The sequence below is a fragment of the Populus alba genome, chromosome 4 (genome assembly GCF_005239225.2).
Source record: "Populus alba chromosome 4, ASM523922v2, whole genome shotgun sequence".
Taxonomy (NCBI): domain Eukaryota; kingdom Viridiplantae; phylum Streptophyta; class Magnoliopsida; order Malpighiales; family Salicaceae; genus Populus; species Populus alba.
Window position 1 is genome coordinate 10,739,508 of NC_133287.1, and position 20,727 is coordinate 10,760,234.

At 33.3% G+C, this 20,727-nt stretch overlaps 1 protein-coding gene across 1 annotated transcript; it reads right to left on the reverse strand.

Annotated features, from left to right (window-relative positions):
• Positions 1-381: 381 nt before the first annotated feature.
• LOC140955532 (protein DOWN-REGULATED IN DIF1 11-like) lies at positions 382-768 on the reverse strand. The gene has a single exon (XM_073408900.1). The coding sequence runs from the start codon at positions 766-768 to the stop codon at positions 382-384; it is 387 nt and encodes a 128-aa protein (XP_073265001.1).
• Between the last annotated feature and the right edge of the window lie 19,959 nt (positions 769-20,727).

The window sequence follows — 20,727 nt, forward strand, 5'->3', positions numbered from 1 at the left end:
TAGTTTTTTTAAATTTATGAAGGAATGCTTTGAGTCATTCTATAAAAATAAATAACTCTCAATATTTATAAAATTAACACGTTTGTTTTTAAATATGAAGTTTGATTATATTACTATGTTTGGTTCTTAAAGTGTTTAAAATAATTGAAGGTATCATGGGGTTTCTCAATTGGTTCCGAATTCTTTAGGGGTTTTTTTGCTTCCAATTTAAATACATAAACATTTATATCAAATCCAATACGTGCTCAACCCATGAGGCTGTCTTATGAAAAAGTGAAATTCAGTAAAAAACAAAGTAACAAAATGGTTATCCAAAGACTCAAATGTTTATTTTACATCATATAGACACTTATTAGTGCATACAATTTATACTAGAACAATTCAAGGTTGAAAAGAAAGGGTTGAAGCAGCAGGTGCCGAAGCTACAGTAGCAGCACATTGGTTCCAAATTTGGTCACCCTTAGCTACAACGGAAGTTACTTTATCCTTTGGCACTTTTGAAACGAATAGTTTTATGAAATCATCATGGCAAGCTTTCCCAGTTGCTATATGCCTTTGGCAACAGTATTCCGATGGAGTATTGTTGTTGTATATACTATTAGAGATTTCTATTGCACAACGTTTTGTCACCTTTGTGTGGCACTCTTCCAAATGTTTAGAAAGCTCTGGATTTTCTTCTTGAGTACGGATTGCAAACCCCGGTGTAATGATAAGCATACCGATAAACAAAAATAGTCCCAAGGAGGTGTTTTTGCCTAAGCTTCCCATGTTTTTTTTTTACAGCAATGTATTCTCTTACTTTGATAGAAAAGTTGTTGGATGCAAATAAAACAACACCATCCAAGTCCAATTTATAGGTAAGAAAAAGCTTCAAAACATTTTGTTGATTTGATGTAGCGTTTGCACGTTAAGAGCTGATGGAATCCGTTTTAGGAAGTTAGTTCTAGCAAAAAAGGAGTGTCCAGGTGGTTTTGATAGGCTACAGCGTATTCAAGCGTAATTAAAGTAATTATGAGTTACATTTATGAAAAGACCAATTCTAAGAAAAAGATTAATAAATTTAGAAAATTGCTCAGTGAAGTCACTGTTTTAGTATAATAGCACAATCCAATTAAACGGTTTACAAATATAGATAACATACAAACTCCAGTTACGTTAATATTATTATTATGTAACTCTTATTCTTTAATGTGAACTTAACCTATGCATTTATATTACCCTAATTGTAACTCGTACTAGTAATAAAATTCTACAGCACAACACAAGAGATTGTGAAACAAGTTTTGTAGTTCTCAACTGATCTCGTGTAGCGCAATGCAAGGATGATAATGTGACGGGAAGAGAATTTATCGGGGAATAACGAAGAAAGAAAAATGTTTGAAATTGATATTTAGACAAGTATTCATTAAGAAAACTTTATGAAATTTGTTTCGACCATATCATTTTTAAATGTGATTGAGTGGGAGGATGCAGATTTTTAAGATGATTTATTTTTTAATCTCGTGAATGTTACGGATAAATTCTTTCGAGAACATCCATTTCTTCGGACCACCGAGCTACCTAGTACTATACACAAAGAATATTTGTATTTTCAAAAAGAAAAACTCTTAAATAGTCAATGTGGATGGAATTTTAACAGGAGTTGTAATAAATTGTGTACATTTATAAAATTGCTGAAAGGTTGTTAGGACAATATGTATGTAATTCATAATTCTTATATGCTCGTCATTGAAATTAAGTAAAACCACACCAGAAAGTACATGACGTTACAAAATCCATCACCATTCGACTGGTACGCTATAGCTAAAGTTCTTCAGTAGCTCTGTAGATTTATTTAACTTTGATGGAAGTACCGCATCGCAGGTGGTGTGCAGGGAAAACGCGAAAACAAGCAGCTGGTGGGGTGGTCGTCTGGCAGTGTTAACAGATTCCTGTTCCTCGAAAGAGTCGCGCGAGTTTAGACATTCAGAGAATATAACTTCGTTAAATGCTTCTGAGATCGAGGATGTTGCGTCCAAAACATGAACATGTGCTTTAGCACGCCCATATGGAGCACTGAGGAATCGCTCTTTGCACACGGTTAATAGATCTATGTCTAGCTTGTTATTTGTATCAACCCCTTGTGACTGGTTGCTCTATTATGGAGTTCATTGTAGCACACCATCTTCTGCTAGTAAAACCGTCATTACATGGTGTGAGTTCGATTGGAAGCTAAAATGCTCTTAAACGTTTGCTTGTTAAGGCTTCGTTATTATGTTGTTGGGCCAGACAGCGTTTGGAAGGTGGAGTTCTTTCTGTCATGCCGTGGAAGCTTTGTACGTTGCCGCTTTGAAATTATTTGTTTTCTAAATAAAACAAATCATATGACATCTCTGTTATTAAATAGGTAAGAACAAAACCGCATAAAACTTGTTTTTATCCTTTTGTTATTGCAGGCTAGCTTTCTTTTTCTATTCTATTATGTTATGCTAGTTTTTTTAAATTTATGAAGGAATGCTTTGAGTCATTCTATAAAAATAAATAACTCTCAATATTTATAAAATTAACACGTTTGTTTTTAAATATGAAGTTTGATTATATTACTATGTTTGGTTCTTAAAGTGTTTAAAATAATTGAAGGTATCATGGGGTTTCTCAATTGGTTCCGAATTCTTTAGGGGTTTTTTTTGCTTCCAATTTAAATACATAAACATTTATATCAAATCCAATACGTGCTCAACCCATGAGGCTGTCTTATGAAAAAGTGAAATTCAGTAAAAAACAAAGTAACAAAATGGTTATCCAAAGACTCAAATGTTTATTTTACATCATATAGACACTTATTAGTGCATACAATTTATACTAGAACAATTCAAGGTTGAAAAGAAAGGGTTGAAGCAGCAGGTGCCGAAGCTACAGTAGCAGCACATTGGTTCCAAATTTGGTCACCCTTAGCTACAACGGAAGTTACTTTATCCTTTGGCACTTTTGAAACGAATAGTTTTATGAAATCATCATGGCAAGCTTTCCCAGTTGCTATATGCCTTTGGCAACAGTATTCCGATGGAGTATTGTTGTTGTATATACTATTAGAGATTTCTATTGCACAACGTTTTGTCACCTTTGTGTGGCACTCTTCCAAATGTTTAGAAAGCTCTGGATTTTCTTCTTGAGTACGGATTGCAAACCCCGGTGTAATGATAAGCATACCGATAAACAAAAATAGTCCCAAGGAGGTGTTTTTGCCTAAGCTTCCCATGTTTTTTTTTACAGCAATGTATTCTCTTACTTTGATAGAAAAGTTGTTGGATGCAAATAAAACAACACCATCCAAGTCCAATTTATAGGTAAGAAAAAGCTTCAAAACATTTTGTTGATTTGATGTAGCGTTTGCACGTTAAGAGCTGATGGAATCCGTTTTAGGAAGTTAGTTCTAGCAAAAAAGGAGTGTCCAGGTGGTTTTGATAGGCTACAGCGTATTCAAGCGTAATTAAGTAATTATGAGTTACATTTATGAAAAGACCAATTCTAAGAAAAAGATTAATAAATTTAGAAAATTGCTCAGTGAAGTCACTGTTTTAGTATAATAGCACAATCCAATTAAACGGTTTACAAATATAGATAACATACAAACTCCAGTTACGTTAATATTATTATTATGTAACTCTTATTCTTTAATGTGAACTTAACCTATGCATTTATATTACCCTAATTGTAACTCGTACTAGTAATAAAATTCTACAGCACAACACAAGAGATTGTGAAACAAGTTTTGTAGTTCTCAACTGATCTCGTGTAGCGCAATGCAAGGATGATAATGTGACGGGAAGAGAATTTATCGGGGAATAACGAAGAAAGAAAAATGTTTGAAATTGATATTTAGACAAGTATTCATTAAGAAAACTTTATGAAATTTGTTTCGACCATATCATTTTTAAATGTGATTGAGTGGGAGGATGCAGATTTTTAAGATGATTTATTTTTTAATCTCGTGAATGTTACGGATAAATTCTTTCGAGAACATCCATTTCTTCGGACCACCGAGCTACCTAGTACTATACACAAAGAATATTTGTATTTTCAAAAAGAAAAACTCTTAAATAGTCAATGTGGATGGAATTTTAACAGGAGTTGTAATAAATTGTGTACATTTATAAAATTGCTGAAAGGTTGTTAGGACAATATGTATGTAATTCATAATTCTTATATGCTCGTCATTGAAATTAAGTAAAACCACACCAGAAAGTACATGACGTTACAAAATCCATCACCATTCGACTGGTACGCTATAGCTAAAGTTCTTCAGTAGCTCTGTAGATTTATTTAACTTTGATGGAAGTACCGCATCGCAGGTGGTGTGCAGGGAAAACGCGAAAACAAGCAGCTGGTGGGGTGGTCGTCTGGCAGTGTTAACAGATTCCTGTTCCTCGAAAGAGTCGCGCGAGTTTAGACATTCAGAGAATATAACTTCGTTAAATGCTTCTGAGATCGAGGATGTTGCGTCCAAAACATGAACATGTGCTTTAGCACGCCCATATGGAGCACTGAGGAATCGCTCTTTGCACACGGTTAATAGATCTATGTCTAGCTTGTTATTTGTATCAACCCCTTGTGACTGGTTGCTCTATTATGGAGTTCATTGTAGCACACCATCTTCTGCTAGTAAACCGTCATTACATGGTGTGAGTTCGATTGGAAGCTAAAATGCTCTTAAACGTTTGCTTGTTAAGGCTTCGTTATTATGTTGTTGGGCCAGACAGCGTTTGGAAGGTGGAGTTCTTTCTGTCATGCCGTGGAAGCTTTGTACGTTGCCGCTTTGAAATTATTTGTTTTCTAAATAAAACAAATCATATGACATCTCTGTTATTAAATAGGTAAGAACAAAACCGCATAAAACTTGTTTTTATCCTTTTGTTATTGCAGGCTAGCTTTCTTTTTCTATTCTATTATGCTATGTTAGTTTTTTAAAATTTATGAAGGAATGCTTTGAGTCATTCTATAAAAATAAATAACTCTCAATATTTATAAAATTAACATGTTTGTTTTTAAATATGAAGTTTGATTATATTACTATTGACACGACCAAAAGCTTGATGTCTTTTCCCAAGTGCAGGAGTGTCGAAGTAATAAATAACCCGGCAAGACCGGGGTCGAACCACAGAGAGGTTAATTGTATAAATTATAAATAACAACACAACAATAACAACAATAACAATAATAATAACAATAGTAGTACTAGTAATAGTATTAATAATAATAATACTCAGTACGTGGCGTTGTTATACTTGAGAATGATCTAAAAGATCGGGTCACAGGTTTCCAGCCTATATACTGAGTTTTTGAACAGATAATAATAATAATAATAATGATAAAGAAGAGAAGGAAGAAATTAATGAGAACTTTGAGTTGAAAGATTAATGTAAGGATTAAACAACGATTAAAATAAATGTCAAGGTTAGAGGATCCACTAATGGTACTTCAAACAAGTATAGTATAAACTCTTATTACTCAATTGGAAACCACACATAAAGGAGGTTCCAATCAGATTATAAATTGTTAACATGATTACATTAGTTATCTTATTCGAATAAAGCTAATACTTGTAAATGTTGGCAGGCATTCATGATTATAACTTATGTTAACAACAAATCAAGTTCCTTTCATAGCTCAGGTGTCGGTTATACCATACAGTATGGGCTATGAAAGTACCAAGTATTTGTTGTACCAAGTGTTATACAACATAAATCTAGATTAACCATTTAACAAGCAAAGTACTAAAAGTGAACAAGATAACAAATATCAAACATGTTAATATCCAACGTTAGGGTCCATGTTAAGTTTATATTATACTTATTCTTACACCATTAGTGTACCCTTTTCACCTTGACATAATTAACTTAGCTAAACATAATGAAAGAAAGAAACATAAATGAACAAGATAAGAACATAAATGAGAAAGAAGTTAACTAAGTAAAGGAAAGGAAATTAAATGCATAAACTTGATATTAATGAAAGCAAAACATAAGTAATACAAAGAGAGAAAGCAAGAGCATGATCTTGATCTGCAAACCAAGATGCCTCAATACATGGTAAGTGCCTCCTTTTATAGGCCAAAATTTGGAACTATTGATTTGTTGACTAATTGATGAGTGGGTGGCCATATCTTGACTTGATAACAATCCTTATCTTCTTGTCTGAACAAGACGTCATTGCTAACATCATAATTTGCCTAGAATCCTCAGGAATATTCTAGGAAATTGTCTCAGCTTTCCAACAAAAAAAAGATGAGGTCATTTGGACTTCTAGAACTCAAGATATGGGCTGAACACTAAATAGTGTCTGGGCTGCAGGACAGCTTCGGACTTCTTCGTTGTTCCTATATTTTTGTCTTGAAAACGGCCTTCTTAGATCTTGGTGTCCAAATGAAAGTTGTAGGCCTATGTTTTACCTTTCCATCCATATAAAATGGACCTAAATCCGAGATCTAGAGCTCCAGATATGATCCAATTACCGAGCACTGTTCCGGTTTGGACTGCACCGACATCTCTTTTCTAAGTTTGGCCATCTCTTTGTCCTTTAACTTTCAATGCTTAAACTCATCAATCAATCCTTTTATTTATGTGATAGTCCTGCATTTAAAATGAGCATTTACCATAAATTAAGGTATCTTATAATATCAAACTTGTTATTATAAAACATACTTTAGTTAAGGAGTTATTGATACTTCAAGTGCAAAATGATGATATAAAACCTTGATAAACATGCACTTTTAAGTACTAATCAACTATGTTTGGTTCTTAAAGTGTTTAAAATAATTGAAGGTATCATGGGGTTTCTCAATTGGTTCCGAATTCTTTAGGGGTTTTTTTGCTTCCAATTTAAATACATAAACATTTATATCAAATCCAATACGTGCTCAACCCATGAGGCTGTCTTATGAAAAAGTGAAATTCAGTAAAAAACAAAGTAACAAAATGGTTATCCAAAGACTCAAATGTTTATTTTACATCATATAGACACTTATTAGTGCATACAATTTATACTAGAACAATTCAAGGTTGAAAAGAAAGGGTTGAAGCAGCAGGTGCCGAAGCTACAGTAGCAGCACATTGGTTCCAAATTTGGTCACCCTTAGCTACAACGGAAGTTACTTTATCCTTTGGCACTTTTGAAACGAATAGTTTTATGAAATCATCATGGCAAGCTTTCCCAGTTGCTATATGCCTTTGGCAACAGTATTCCGATGGAGTATTGTTGTTGTATACACTATTAGAGATTTCTATTGCACAATGTTTTGTCACCTTTGTGTGGCACTCTTCCAAATGTTTAGAAAGCTCTGGATTTTCTTCTTGAGTACGGATTGCAAACCCCGGTGTAATGATAAGCATACCGATAAACAAAAATAGTCCCAAGGAGGTGTTTTTACCTAAGCTTCCCATGTTTTTTTTTTTTTTTTACAGCAATGTATTCTCTTACTTTGATAGAAAGTTGTTGGATGCAAATAAAACAACACCATCCAAGTCCAATTTATAGGTAAGAAAAAGCTTCAAAACATTTTGTTGATTTGATGTAGCGTTTGCACGTTAAGAGCTGATGGAATCCGTTTTAGGAAGTTAGTTCTAGCAAAAAAGGAGTGTCCAGGTGGTTTTGATAGGCTACAGCGTATTCAAGTGTAATTAAGTAATTATGAGTTACATTTATGAAAAGACCAATTCTAAGAAAAAGATTAATAAATTTAGAAAATTGCTCAGTGAAGTCACTGTTTTAGTATAATAGCACAATCTAATTAAACGGTTTACAAATATAGATAACATACAAACTCCAGTTACGTTAATATTATTATTATGTAACTCTTATTCTTTAATGTGAACTTAACCTATGCATTTATATTACCCTAATTGTAACTCGTACTAGTGATAAAATTCTACAGCACAACACAAGAGATTGTGAAACAAGTTTTGTAGTTCTCATCTGATCTCGTGTAGCACAATGCAAGGATGATAATGTGACGGGAAGAGAATTTATCGGGGAATAACGAAGAAAGAAAAATGTTTGAAATTGATATTTAGACAAGTATTCATTAAGAAAACTTTATGAAATTTGTTTCGACCATATCATTTTTAAATGTGATTGAGTGGGAGGATGCAGATTTTTAAGATGATTTATTTTTTAATGTTTCGACAATTCAAGTATGAATGCAAGCTTTATGTTCCTATGTTGTTATTGCACCTAAACCACAACTTAACTAAAACCTAATACTGCTTTTTATTAGGAGAGATTATTGTTGCACGAGCTCTGTTAACATATATGTTTATAGCACCATCAAAGTACATAGTCCACCAATCTGATTTCCCTTAGTCGATTGAAAGCACATCTTCATCAGGAAAATCAAATTTCAATGGCTCATAATCTTCCATAGCATGGTCAGCTAGGTGATCGGCGATGACATTCCCTTTCATGGCTTTCCGTATTATATATATTATGTCATACTCAGTTAGTAGAACTTTCCATATTTCAATTTAGCTTGATAGACAGGGGTGGATTCAATAGGTACTGCTTGATTTTCTCGAAAGCTTCTTCACACTCTTATTCCAAATTCGAAGATTCTTATTCCTTAACCCTCAAAGATTGGGTCACAAGTCATGGTTAATTGAGATATAAACCAGGTGATGTAATTCAACCTTCCCAGGAACCTTCTTACATCCTTCTCAGTCTTGGGAGTTGGCATAGATTGAATAGCCTTTACTTAATTAGGGTCCACTTCTATCCCTTTGTCACTCATCATAAATCCCAACAACTTCCCAGATTTCACCCCGAATGAACACCTTGCATGGTTAAGCCTTAACTTATACTTAGTCTTTCAAATAATTCCTTCAATATTTGGAAATGATTCTCTCCCTCTCTAGATTTAGTAATCATGTCATCTACGTATGCTTTAATCTCTTTTTGCATCATGTCATGAAATAGAGCCACCATGGCCCTTTGGTGGTGGCCTCGACATTCTTTAACCTAAATATCATGACTTTGTAGCAAAAGGTTCTCTATGGTGTTACAAAGGTTGTTTTCTTCTTATCCTATTGTGCCATTTTCATCTAATTATAGCCCGAAAATCCATCCATAAAGGAATATATGGATCAACCAATACATCTATATGTGGTAGAGGAACATTATTGATTAGTACTTAAAAGTGCATTTTTATCAAGGTGTTATATTATCATTTTGCACTTGAAATATTAATAACTCCTTAACTAAAGCATGTTTTATAATAACAAGTATGATACTATAAGATACCTTTAATTTATGATAAATGTTCATCTTAAATGTAGGCCTATCACATAAATGAAAGGATTGATTGATGAGTTTAAGTACTGAAATTAAAAGGACAAAGAGAGGGTCAAACTTAGAAAAGAGATGCTGGTTCAGTTCAAACTGGAACACTATTCGGTCATTGGGTCATATATGGAGCTGTAGATCTTGGATTTAGGTCTGTTATATATGGATGGAAAGCTAAGACATAGGCCTAAAACTTTCATGAGAGTCCAAGATTTAAAAAGGTCGTTTTCAAGTCCAAATTGTAGCAACAACATAGAAGTCTGAATTTGTCCTATAGCCCAGATATTGTTCAGTGTTCAGCCCATATCTTGAGTTCTAGAAGTCCTAATGACCTCAATTTTTTTTCCTGGAAAGCTGAGACAATTTCCTAGAACCTTCACGAGTTAACTCTGTTCCAATTTTGATGTTATCAATGATGTTTTGTTCAGACAAGAAGATAAGGATTGCCACCAAGTCAAGATGTGGTCACCCACTCAACAATTAGTCATCAAATCAATAGTTTCAAATTTTGGCCTATAAAAGGAGGCATTTGCCATGCATGCAGGCATCTTAGTTGTTCAGATTAAGATCACTCTCTTTCTTTGTATTTTGTAATCTTTATTTTTATTTTATGTTTATGCTTTTCATTTCCTTTAATATACTTATGTTCTTATGTTGTTTATTTATGTTTATCTTCTTTATTATGTTTAGCTAAGTTTATTATGTCAAGGTGATAAGGTTTCACTAATGGTGTTAGAATATGTATAAAATAAACTCAGCATGGACTTCAATGTTTATATCTAAGAAAGTTTGTTATTAACATGTCTTATCTTTTTATCTTACTAATTCTTAATACCTTGCTTATTAAATGGTTAATCTAGATTTATGTTGTATAACACTTGGCACAACAAATGCTTGGCACTTTCATAACCAACCGTATGGTATAACCTCCACCTGTGCTATGAAAGGAACTTGATTTGTTGTTAACATAAGTTAGCATCATGAATTCCTGAAATTATTTAAAAGTATGGTGTTACTTAAATAAAATAATTAATATGATCATGTTAAAAATTTATAATGAACTATTAAGGATAAATCATCCGATTGGAACCTCCTTTGTGTGTGGTTTATAGTTGATTAATAAAAAGAGTTTATACTATACTTATTTCTAACACTATTAGTGGATCCTCTAACATTGACAATTGTTTTATCATTATTTAATCCTTACATCAATATCCCATAAAATTCTCATAAATTCTTTGTTTTATTAAACATATATATATATATATATATATATATATATATATATATATATATTATTTGTAATTTATATAGTTCACCTCCCTGTGGTTCGACCCCGGTCTTACCAGGTTATTTATTACCTCGACACTCCTACACTTGGGATAAGACATCAATCTTTTGGTCGTGTCAAGTTTTTGGCACCATTGCCAGGGAGGAAATTCTAGTATAAATTATAGTTTTTATTTTATTTTCTCTTTTCACTCTTCTTGTATCTAACTTTGTTTCTTTTGTTTTGTTTTCTTCTTCCTTTATTCTATTCCTACACGTGCATGAGAGTTTGGTCACGTACATTAAGTGGTAGACTTTGTAGGGTATCCTCATCATTTTCAGAAAATATGGCCGAAAAAGATAACTAGTCGCTTCATAATGAGAATAATGAGAACAATTGAGTTAGAACACGTAGAGGCCACCCAAATCCCACAAAAACAAGTGCACCCTTATGCATAGTTTTCCCTCTTAATCCATCTTATTTTAATTTTAAGACAACTATTATTCAACTTTTACCTTCTTTTCATGGCTTAGATGTAGAAAATCCATACTTGCATTTAAGGGAATTTGAGGAGGTTTGCAACACTTATAATGACTCAAATTGTAGCATGAACACCTTCAGATTAAAAGCTTTTTTCTTTTTCATTAAAAGATAGAGCTAAAACATGGCTATAAAATTTAAGACCAGGATCTATCCATGCTTGGGATGAAATGCAACAATAATTTTTAAAGAAGTTTTTTCCATCTTATAAAACAAATTCTTTCAAAAGACAAATCATCACTTTCACTCAAAAATTATTCTCCTTTTATAAAATTTCCCCCCTCCTTCAGCATATGGCTGGATGTTCACTCATATAGAAAATCTCTACACATGCTATTCAAGGAAATATTGCGATAATTATTGCAGAGATTATCTTCTATAACTAGCACCAACAAATCCTATAGATATGGTATTTTATATTGCAGTGATTATTTTTTATAACTAGCATGAATCAAATCCTATATCTATTGTATTTTATATTGTAGTAATTATATATGATTCAATAATTATTTCCTTAAATATTAACTCTGATGCTCTATGTTATTGCCACATGTTCTCTCTCTCTCTCTCTCTCTCTCTCTCTCTCTCTCTCTTGTTTTCTTTATTTTTTGAAATTTCATCAAAACATGGGTCGAAAAATAGATAGCAACAAATGCCCTTTATTTACAATGCTTACAAAGCAAAACTCCTCAATGTTTTGCATAGTAAGTTTGTAAAGAAAAAAAAAAATCTTCCTTGCTTGCTAAATGATCCACTCATCTAAGGACTTCACTTTTTAAAAGAAAATGGTCTTGTTATCATGGGTGACCTGTCTTTTTAAAAAATAAATTGGTCTATTTTCATGGGCTGCCTACCCACACACACTCAAGCTGGTCTATTTTTAAAGGCGACCTGCCCATATACTCATGCTAGTCTACTTTCACGAGAGACCTGCCCTTTCGATTGGTTAACCTAAGATCCCATCTGGTGATCTCCTTTAAACTGAAGCAAAGTCATGTGTAGCTCTATTAACCTGAAATCCCATCTGGCGATTCCCTTTAACCAAAGCTAAACTCTGTGTGTGGTTGGCTTAACCTGAGATCCTATTTGATGATTTCCTTTAACCAGAACCAATACAAAGATATGTGTGTGGTCTCATTATAACGGGTGACTTACCCAAAATGAAAGATGGGTCTCATTATAACGGGTGACTTACCCAAAATGAAAGATAGGTCTTATTATGACGAGTGACCTACCCAAATAGAAAAAGGGAAGAGTGGTCTCATTCTTATGGGTGGCCTACCTAAGGGAAGAATGGCCTCATTATAATGGGTGACCCACCCAGGTAAAAAAAATGGAGAATGGTCTCATTTTAATAGGTGACCTACCTAGAAAAAATGATGGTCTCATTGTGATGGGACCTACCCAGAAAAAATGATGGTCTCATTGTGATGGGTGAAGTGGAAAAGGGGAAGATGTCTCATTATTATGGGTGACCTACCTAAGGGAAGAATGACCTCATTATAATGGGTGACCTACCCAAGTGAAAAAGGGGAAGAGTGGTCTCATTATGATAGGTGACCTACCCAGGTAAAAATATGAAGAATGGTGTCATTTTAATGGGTGACCTACCTGGATAGAAAATTGTCTCTTTGTAATGGAAGACCTATCCGTTTTGAAATTTGGAAAGGATTTTGGAAGGGGTCTCAATATCTAGAAGACCCGCCCATTTTAAAGAATTTTTTTTTAAGAAAAACTCCACGCTTTTTCTAGGAAATGGTCTTAATATCAGATGACCTATCTATTTTAAATTTTCTTAGAAAAACTCCATTTTTTTTTCTTTTAAAAAAATGGTTCTAATATCGGGTGACTTGTCCATTTTGAACTTCAAAAGAAATCATCTTACCTTAAGGAATGAAGCAGTGCTGGTTCACAATTCCTATCCTTTTCCATAGTTTCATTAACTTGAGATTTTGCACCTCAGCAGTTCCAAAAAACTTGGAAACTATTTTGGCTTTCATCACATCTTTTCCTGCTAGGTTGGTGTTATGACAATATAACATGCATATTTTTTTTTTGTTACCTATTTTGAAAACATAAGTCCTCCTTTTCGTTGTAGCCTTCTTCAAGCTCTTGTTTTCATTTGTTTGCCTGAACTATCCTCTTTGAACTGGAACATGCTCCACTCGCTATATTTTGGGGGGAATATATAAAAAAATAAAAAAAAATCTTATTTGGGAGGAATTTATCTATTATTCACAGTTAATGTTTGGATAAAGAAATCCTAAAGGGATGAATATTCAAAATATTATTGAGAATAACTTGTTATTATTCACTGTTAATATTTGGATAAAGAAACCTTAAGTGGTAAATATCCAAAATATTTTTCTAGGAATAATAAGTCATCACACATACTTGAAACAAGCCTTGATTATAATCGAGAACATTTCAATTGTTTACTCCACGGTTTACGAGCCGTGAGAGTATAAAACAATAAGGCAAAATTAGGCTTTTAAAGCGCCCTAGATTTCTAAATCATTATCCCTCCTCCTTGCGATTTATGAGTCGCAAACTCTTGAAATACTAAGGGGAAAATGAGTTTTTAAAGCACATGGAACCTATTTTGATTTCTATCATAATAAATTTAGTTTGAATCAAACCTAGGAAAATTGATGGGATGAGAAAAAACTAACACCATAGCAATTATAAGGCAAACGAAACACTAAGCAGCTTACCTTAGGTAAGGCATACTAGAGGTGTTAATGCCTTCCTTTTATGCAACTAGTCCCTTGCCTTAGAATCTCTGAAAAACCAGTTAGGTTTTCTAGTGACCATAATACTAGGTGGCGACTCCTTTATTCACAAAAACATAAACAAAAAAAACCTGAAATCAATTGAGGATCACCGTGACGCCGCGCTCTGCTATAAGGGTGCAACAGTTGTTATAAAAATCATTTTGAAATTGGTTTTGTCAATAATAAATTCCTTCTCTGAAGTTAAAACATTCAACTCATTTTGGATGTTTTCTGTGATTGAAGAAAAGGTTGGAGAGGTTGGAGGGGATTGTTGTTCAAAGTTTGTATATAAAGGTTTGGGTATATTTATAGTGTAATCATTTTTCTCTCTTATTATGAATATGGTCTCTTAGATACTATCTTTACCCAGATCCTAGTAGGCTCTCATACTAGGATAATATGAAAATTAGAATAATAAAATAAATTAGAAAAAGAACCAGTACATGGCGTTTTTACACCTGAGTATGATCTTTAGATCTGGTCACAGGTTTCCATTCGATATACTGGGTTTGGGAAAAGAAACAAATTTCTAATGTGAATGAAGAGGCAAGTCAAAGAAAAGATCCTCTACCAAACACAGAGCATACTTAAATTTGCATAAATATAAATTTTGCATGTAAATAGAATATAAATAAGATATAATCTTACTTAAATTTGTATTAGAAATCAATACAGGAGATATTGGTTATAAGAGAGTGTTTTGAGAGAAATTTTGTGTTTGTTAAGATGTGTTCTGCCTCCTAAGGCTCAAGGGTCTCCTTTTATAATGGAGTTGCCATGGAAGAGGTCAAAATGCCTTTTTGGAAAGCCTGAAGATTTCTTTTGAAGCCATGTGCTCTTATTCTCCATGCTCAAGAGATGACAATTTGGAAATTGCCCATGTTTTTCGTGGGGTTTGTCTTCTTATCACCGACAGCTAGTTTGTCTTTTTATAGTATCAAGTAATGTTGTAGAAAAAAAGCCTAAGATAATGGGCCTATAAATGGAAAGGGGCTCAAAATAGATGAGCCTAAAAGATATTAAAAATAGGCTCAAAATAGGTGAGCCTAAATACTCTTTTCTTTTCTTCTTTTTTAAAGGATTTGTAAAGATGGTAGGATGTCGTAGCAGTCATCTTCGTTTTCATCACCTAAAGGAGTATATGATCCTAAGGATGATGAGGTTGAGGAAGAAATCAAAATTCTCCTTTTCCATTGTCTGAAAATATTCTTTTTTGGACTTGGCAGTTGCCAAGAGTGTTGAGGCATATGCCTTTTGGGCGAGGAAAAGGGATTAAGACTAGTCTTGTAAAGGTGGTGGTTCTTTAATACCTTGTTTGTTGTTTGTGGAAAGCCATGTCATTACAGCAGATTTAGAGCTTTTATTTTCTATGGCAAAAAAGTCCCACCATTTAACTTTGTATTTGCTGATCAAAATTACATGGGTATTTTGATCGTTTTAGTTGAAGTACCATGAGCATACCCATGGCACAAAGAATTTGAAATAAAACATAAGTATTGGAGGAAATTTCTTTTCTCTTTTTGTGCCCTTGAAATTCTGTTTGAAAAGTTGGTAGCCTTTTTCAACCACAAGATGTGGGTGAAGGAGATCAGTGATGCAACCAAAGTAATCCCACCATTGACGGAACTAGTTTGGCATTTTTGTAGTATTAATTGTCGTATCAAAATAAAATAACCAGAAATGGCTTCCTTTGGATTTTTGAAGAAAAAAAAGGCATGAAACCATGCCTGTTGGTAGTCCCAATAGGAATAAGTTTGGCAATGGTTATGTAGTTTTGTTCGGAAGTTGATAGGAAAATGGATTCCGTGATGGAGAGGTTGTTTCCAATCAGTTAGATGTAAGACATTTTTGATGATACTAGTGGAATAAGCTGGTTCAATATGATGTTGTTTGAGGTTAAATGTTTAAATTTTACTAAACTCATAATTTCAAGGATGGTCATGTAGTAAGTATGAGTTTTTGCAGTATCCCAAGGTGTGAAATACCACCTTGGAGGAAAGATTTTTGAAGTTGTGATCATAGGATCTGGATGGTAAAAACCATCCTTAATAATTAAAATATTTTAAAAATTAGTTTTGATAAAATATTCAAATTTAGGTTTTGGAGATGTTTTGATGAAATTGCTTTGAGAGAATGAAAGATTTGTAAGCAAAGGTTTTTAGGAAGAAGACTCTGCTTGGGATTTTGAAATCAATTTAGAAGTTTTACCTAACTGAGAGGATTCATCCTCATAGAAGTATAGGTGAACGCTATTGAATGGTAATAAGTCTCGTTGAGAGATGAAAGGGTAGTAAACCCATTTAACTTACAGCTTGTATTTTTGGCTTTGTCTTTCTAAATGACGGATTTTGTTTTTTATAGAATGACCTCTATCTCAGCTTCCTCTACCTCTCAATCTTCTAAAAGCAAAAGAATTATCAATAGTGAAGAAATTACAATTAAAGATTTTACAGAAAGCATTGATGATCGGAAAATCCCAAAAGTTTTAAAAACATAAATTTATCAAAATTCCAAATTTGATCTTTTCAAAACAGATTTCAAAATCAAAACTGAAGAAAGAGATATTCAGCTTACAAAACCTTTTGAAACTATCCAACTCCTTTCTAAAAAATCCCTACAAAAACATCAAGGCTGCAACTATAAATACATCCATATTGGCCTAATACAAGTTGGGATCAAACCCCTTACCAAAGAAGGTCTTAATACCTTCATCCTAGCAGTACTTAGAGATGCTACATTCCAAAACTTCCAAGACTCATTATGTTTCATCGAATCTAGCCTATGTAGTTGGCTAGTTTTCTTTGATTATTACCTAACCTTACTATATCCCTTAAAGACCAACATATTTTACAAAGCATGATCCTACAGATAAAAACCCATAATTACAATATGCTTAAAGGATCAATCTTAGTGGCCCTAATCTTTAAAATCCATTATAAAGTCATGTTCTCAGCCTTTACCAGCATGCTAGCAAACACAAATTCCAATCACAAAAAGGTGAAACCTTATTACTCCAAACTAACCTTTCCAAATCAAACACAGTAGTTCCTACAGCCATCAAATGGAAAGATGTAACCCTTTCAGAAGATTGCATTGTCGAAGGTGCAACACAACCAGAAATATAACAACTACCAAAATCAAATGTTTAAATTAAAGAAATAACCTAGTATACAGATGGAAAAGTCAAATTATTTGTTCATCGACATTCAACTAGTTTCTGGTTTTCGGATGTATCTTCCTCATCCTGCACTATAGATTTATGAAGAATCTCCAATATGCTTTCTATCATAAACATACCATACCAAATGTAACGATCCTTAGGATGGATTTGGATTTGCTGAAAACCTGATTACATATCAAACTTTGAATATATGAAAGCAGAATGCAATTTTTGTAATATATCTTTTTTATTTGGAATTGAATATGTAATCCATTTCAAGGCCTTATTTTGTGGTTTGTAATTGATCATAACTCTAGGTGTGCCTCTTTCTATTTCAGAGTTTTTGTTAACATAGAATGCAGCATATGACCAAGGTGATCTGGACTTCTAGATGAGACCTATTGACTCTAGGTCTTGGATTTTAAGTCTATAATGCTATTCTAATTCAACATTCATTTGGATTGGTCTCGCCTTTGTAGGTATTTGTTTATGAAAAAAGTTATCTTCATATGGAAGATCAACAACATGTTTTATTTTCCAAAATGCGTTTGGCAAATCAGATTAAATATCATGCTTAATTTTATTTTGGAAATCTTAAATTATTTTTTATAAAACATAATTTTTTACTTGATGCTCAATTCTTTGTAAAGAAACATCTTCTTTTTTTTTTAAATCATGTAAATGAAATTGTTTTCCATGATTCACGACATTGATCTGGTATTTATGTATAGAACATGCTTTGATTAAATTCAAATTTCTGGTTTTTTATTTTTCTAAAAAAAGGAAAACAAGTCGCACACCATTTACTTTTGAAATTATGCAATCATGTTTGGTCTTGTAGGGAGTAACTAAGTCAATGAAAGGAGTTCCAAGAATAATGGTATGATCATTTATATAATTTGTAACAATAAATAAATTTTTAAGATAAAAACCATTATTAAGAATGGATGCTTGCGTTTTTCCTAAAAGATGGAGCTTGGAATTGTTTGCTGCAGAAAGTCTTTCAGAAGTAGTTTGAAGAAATCTTTTGGGCACTACTCCTTCTTTGACAATTCAAATCAGCACCTGTATCAAATAAGGCAATAGTTTATAGTTTGTAATCTTTGGAGAAAACTAGAGTAATTTTTATCAAATACTTTTTTGAAGTAATTTGTGTTAAAAAATTTAAAAAATCTTCAGGAATATGTTCAATGTTTGATAATGTATGATCTAATGCATGGGTTTCAAGGGTTTGATCATCAGATTCTGGTTCAGAATCTGACCGACTTTCAATCTTAGACAGGAGGTGTTATAATATGGTTGAGTCTTTCTGTTGGGCTTGTCTAAGAGTTTGTAGTTGAATCTTGAGGATCTTAATTTTTTATTGTAATTATGGGATAGTGGCTATGGATTTGGACTTCTTTTTCTTGTTGAGGATTTTGCAAGGTCATATGTATTGGTACTGGTTGTAGGTAAAATAGATTGGTTTTGAGTAGGGTGAGGTATCTTAGGTTTGTAGAAATTATTCAATAGTTTATCTAAATAGGATTTTTATGGTTGGGGATAGTCCAATCTTTTGATGGCTTCAAGGGTGAATTCTTGTTCTTTGGTTAAGACATTGAGTTGTTTTGAGTGGGATGAGGTCTCGGAATCGAAACTAGCAGTTGCCAATTCATCAATTTAGAAAGTTTCTTTAGAAGTATCTAAAGGGTTTGACTCAGTATCAGAAGATTTAATGAAGAGGTTTTGGATTTGGTTGATTGTTTCTTCATTTACTTGGAGCTCATGTAGTTTTGTGTTTATTTTGTAGAATTAGGAAGTATGACCTTTCTGGCCACATTTGTAACAAGTAATGTGTTGTAAGTCAAGCCTGGGTTTGTGCTTGGATTGTGAAGGTTTGTAGGTTTTTAAAAGTTTTATTTGGATTTTTTTTTTGTAGTAAGGTTGTTTTGGTTTGGAGTAGAAATGTTTTCTATGGGTTGATATCTTGTAATATGGTTTATTGGGCTTTGGATATGGTGTAGACTTGGAGCAGTTTCCATTGCAAGCAGGTTTTTGTAAAGACAGGTCAAACTGTTGGCAGAAGCTTTGTAATTCTTGTCTGGTTTGCTTCATTTCCCATTTTAAGTGTTTTTGGAGTTTGAGGTCTTGACAAATCTTAAGACCTTTTTTTTTTAGGTAAAGCTGACTAACTCATCATATGTTAATTGGTCATAAGGGATTATTTTGGATGCAAAGGTATCTTTGATCTTGTTTCAAACTTTTTCTCCTAAAAGGATAGGCAAACCTAAAAGAAATTTTTCTTTCCAAAAGGGTTGGTTTGAGTCTTCATGGAGCATAACTCGGGTGAGAAGGATCTCTAAGCTTCTTGCATCTAAGATTCAAAAGGAGTTTAACATTTTTGTCTTTTACATGAGAAGGATCTCCTACAAAATGTAAGGAGATGGTTAAGATGAGAGTTGAGACAACATCTTGAATGGTATTTCCAGAGGAGTCAAGGATAGGTGTCTGTTTTTCAGTCATTTGGATGGAATTTAGGATTTGAAGATGTTCGGCTTTAATGAAATGATAATCCCACCATTCTTTTAATTGGCTAGTGAAACCAATTATAAGAAGTTCAGCTATAGCTTTATTTGGAGTACCAGTCTGGGTTTTGTATGTATTGGCTGCCATGGTCATTTGTTATAGGGTGTTTAGGATGTAGTATTCTAACATTCCATCTAGGTTCCATTCATATAGAGAGAGGCATTGTATTTGTGTTGGTTGATAATTTTAGGTTCATTTTGGATGGACATGTCTGGGGTAGTAAGGGATTTGGGGCTTCTCTAAAGGAGTTTACTAATCTCAGGATTTTCATTTTGGAAAATATCATCATCTGAAGTTTGAACTTGATATCTTTGGTTATTCTAAATGGTATTTACTTGATTTGTGAAGGTTGAAGGATTGACTCTGACTTGGGGGGTGTCAGGTACTATTAGGATTGAGGTCTCAATTTTGTGGTCTTTTATGGCTTTGAAAAATTCACTTTTGCTTTGGAGTTGTGTTTGGCTTGTTTTGGTGCCTTGATACGGTTTGAAAACTGGGTTTTTTAGTCTGAGGTCTGTAGATTTTTTAGTTTCAACAAGGTTGGCGATTATCTGTTGGATCTCTTTTTTTACCTTGATTAGCTGTTTGCTTATGGTATTGAGATTGGTATTGGTAAAGTTGTTTTGCTGGATAATATGTTTGGTGTTTATGCTAACATCTTCATTGAGAATTTTGTAAGAAGTAGCTTCAACTGTTTGGTATTTATGAGGGATTTTAAGGTTCCTTAACTTTATTTAGCATTGATGAAAGTACCATATCGTAGGTGGTGCATATGGGAAATGCGAAAACTAGCAGCTAGTAGGGTGGTTATTCGACAATGTTAACTAATGCTTGTTCATCAAAAGAGTTGTGCTAATTTAGACATTCAAAGAATTTAACTTTATTAAATGCTTCTAAGATCAAGGATGTTGCGTGCAGACTTGGAACAAATGCTTTAGCACGCCCTGTGGAAGACTAAGGAATTGCTCTTTACATATGGTTAATAGATCTACCTCTAGCTTATTATTTGTATCCATATCTTCTAACCGGTTATTTTATTAAGGAGTTCTTTGTAGCACACTATTTTTGCTGGTAAAGTGTCATTACGTGGTGGGAGTTCAATTGGA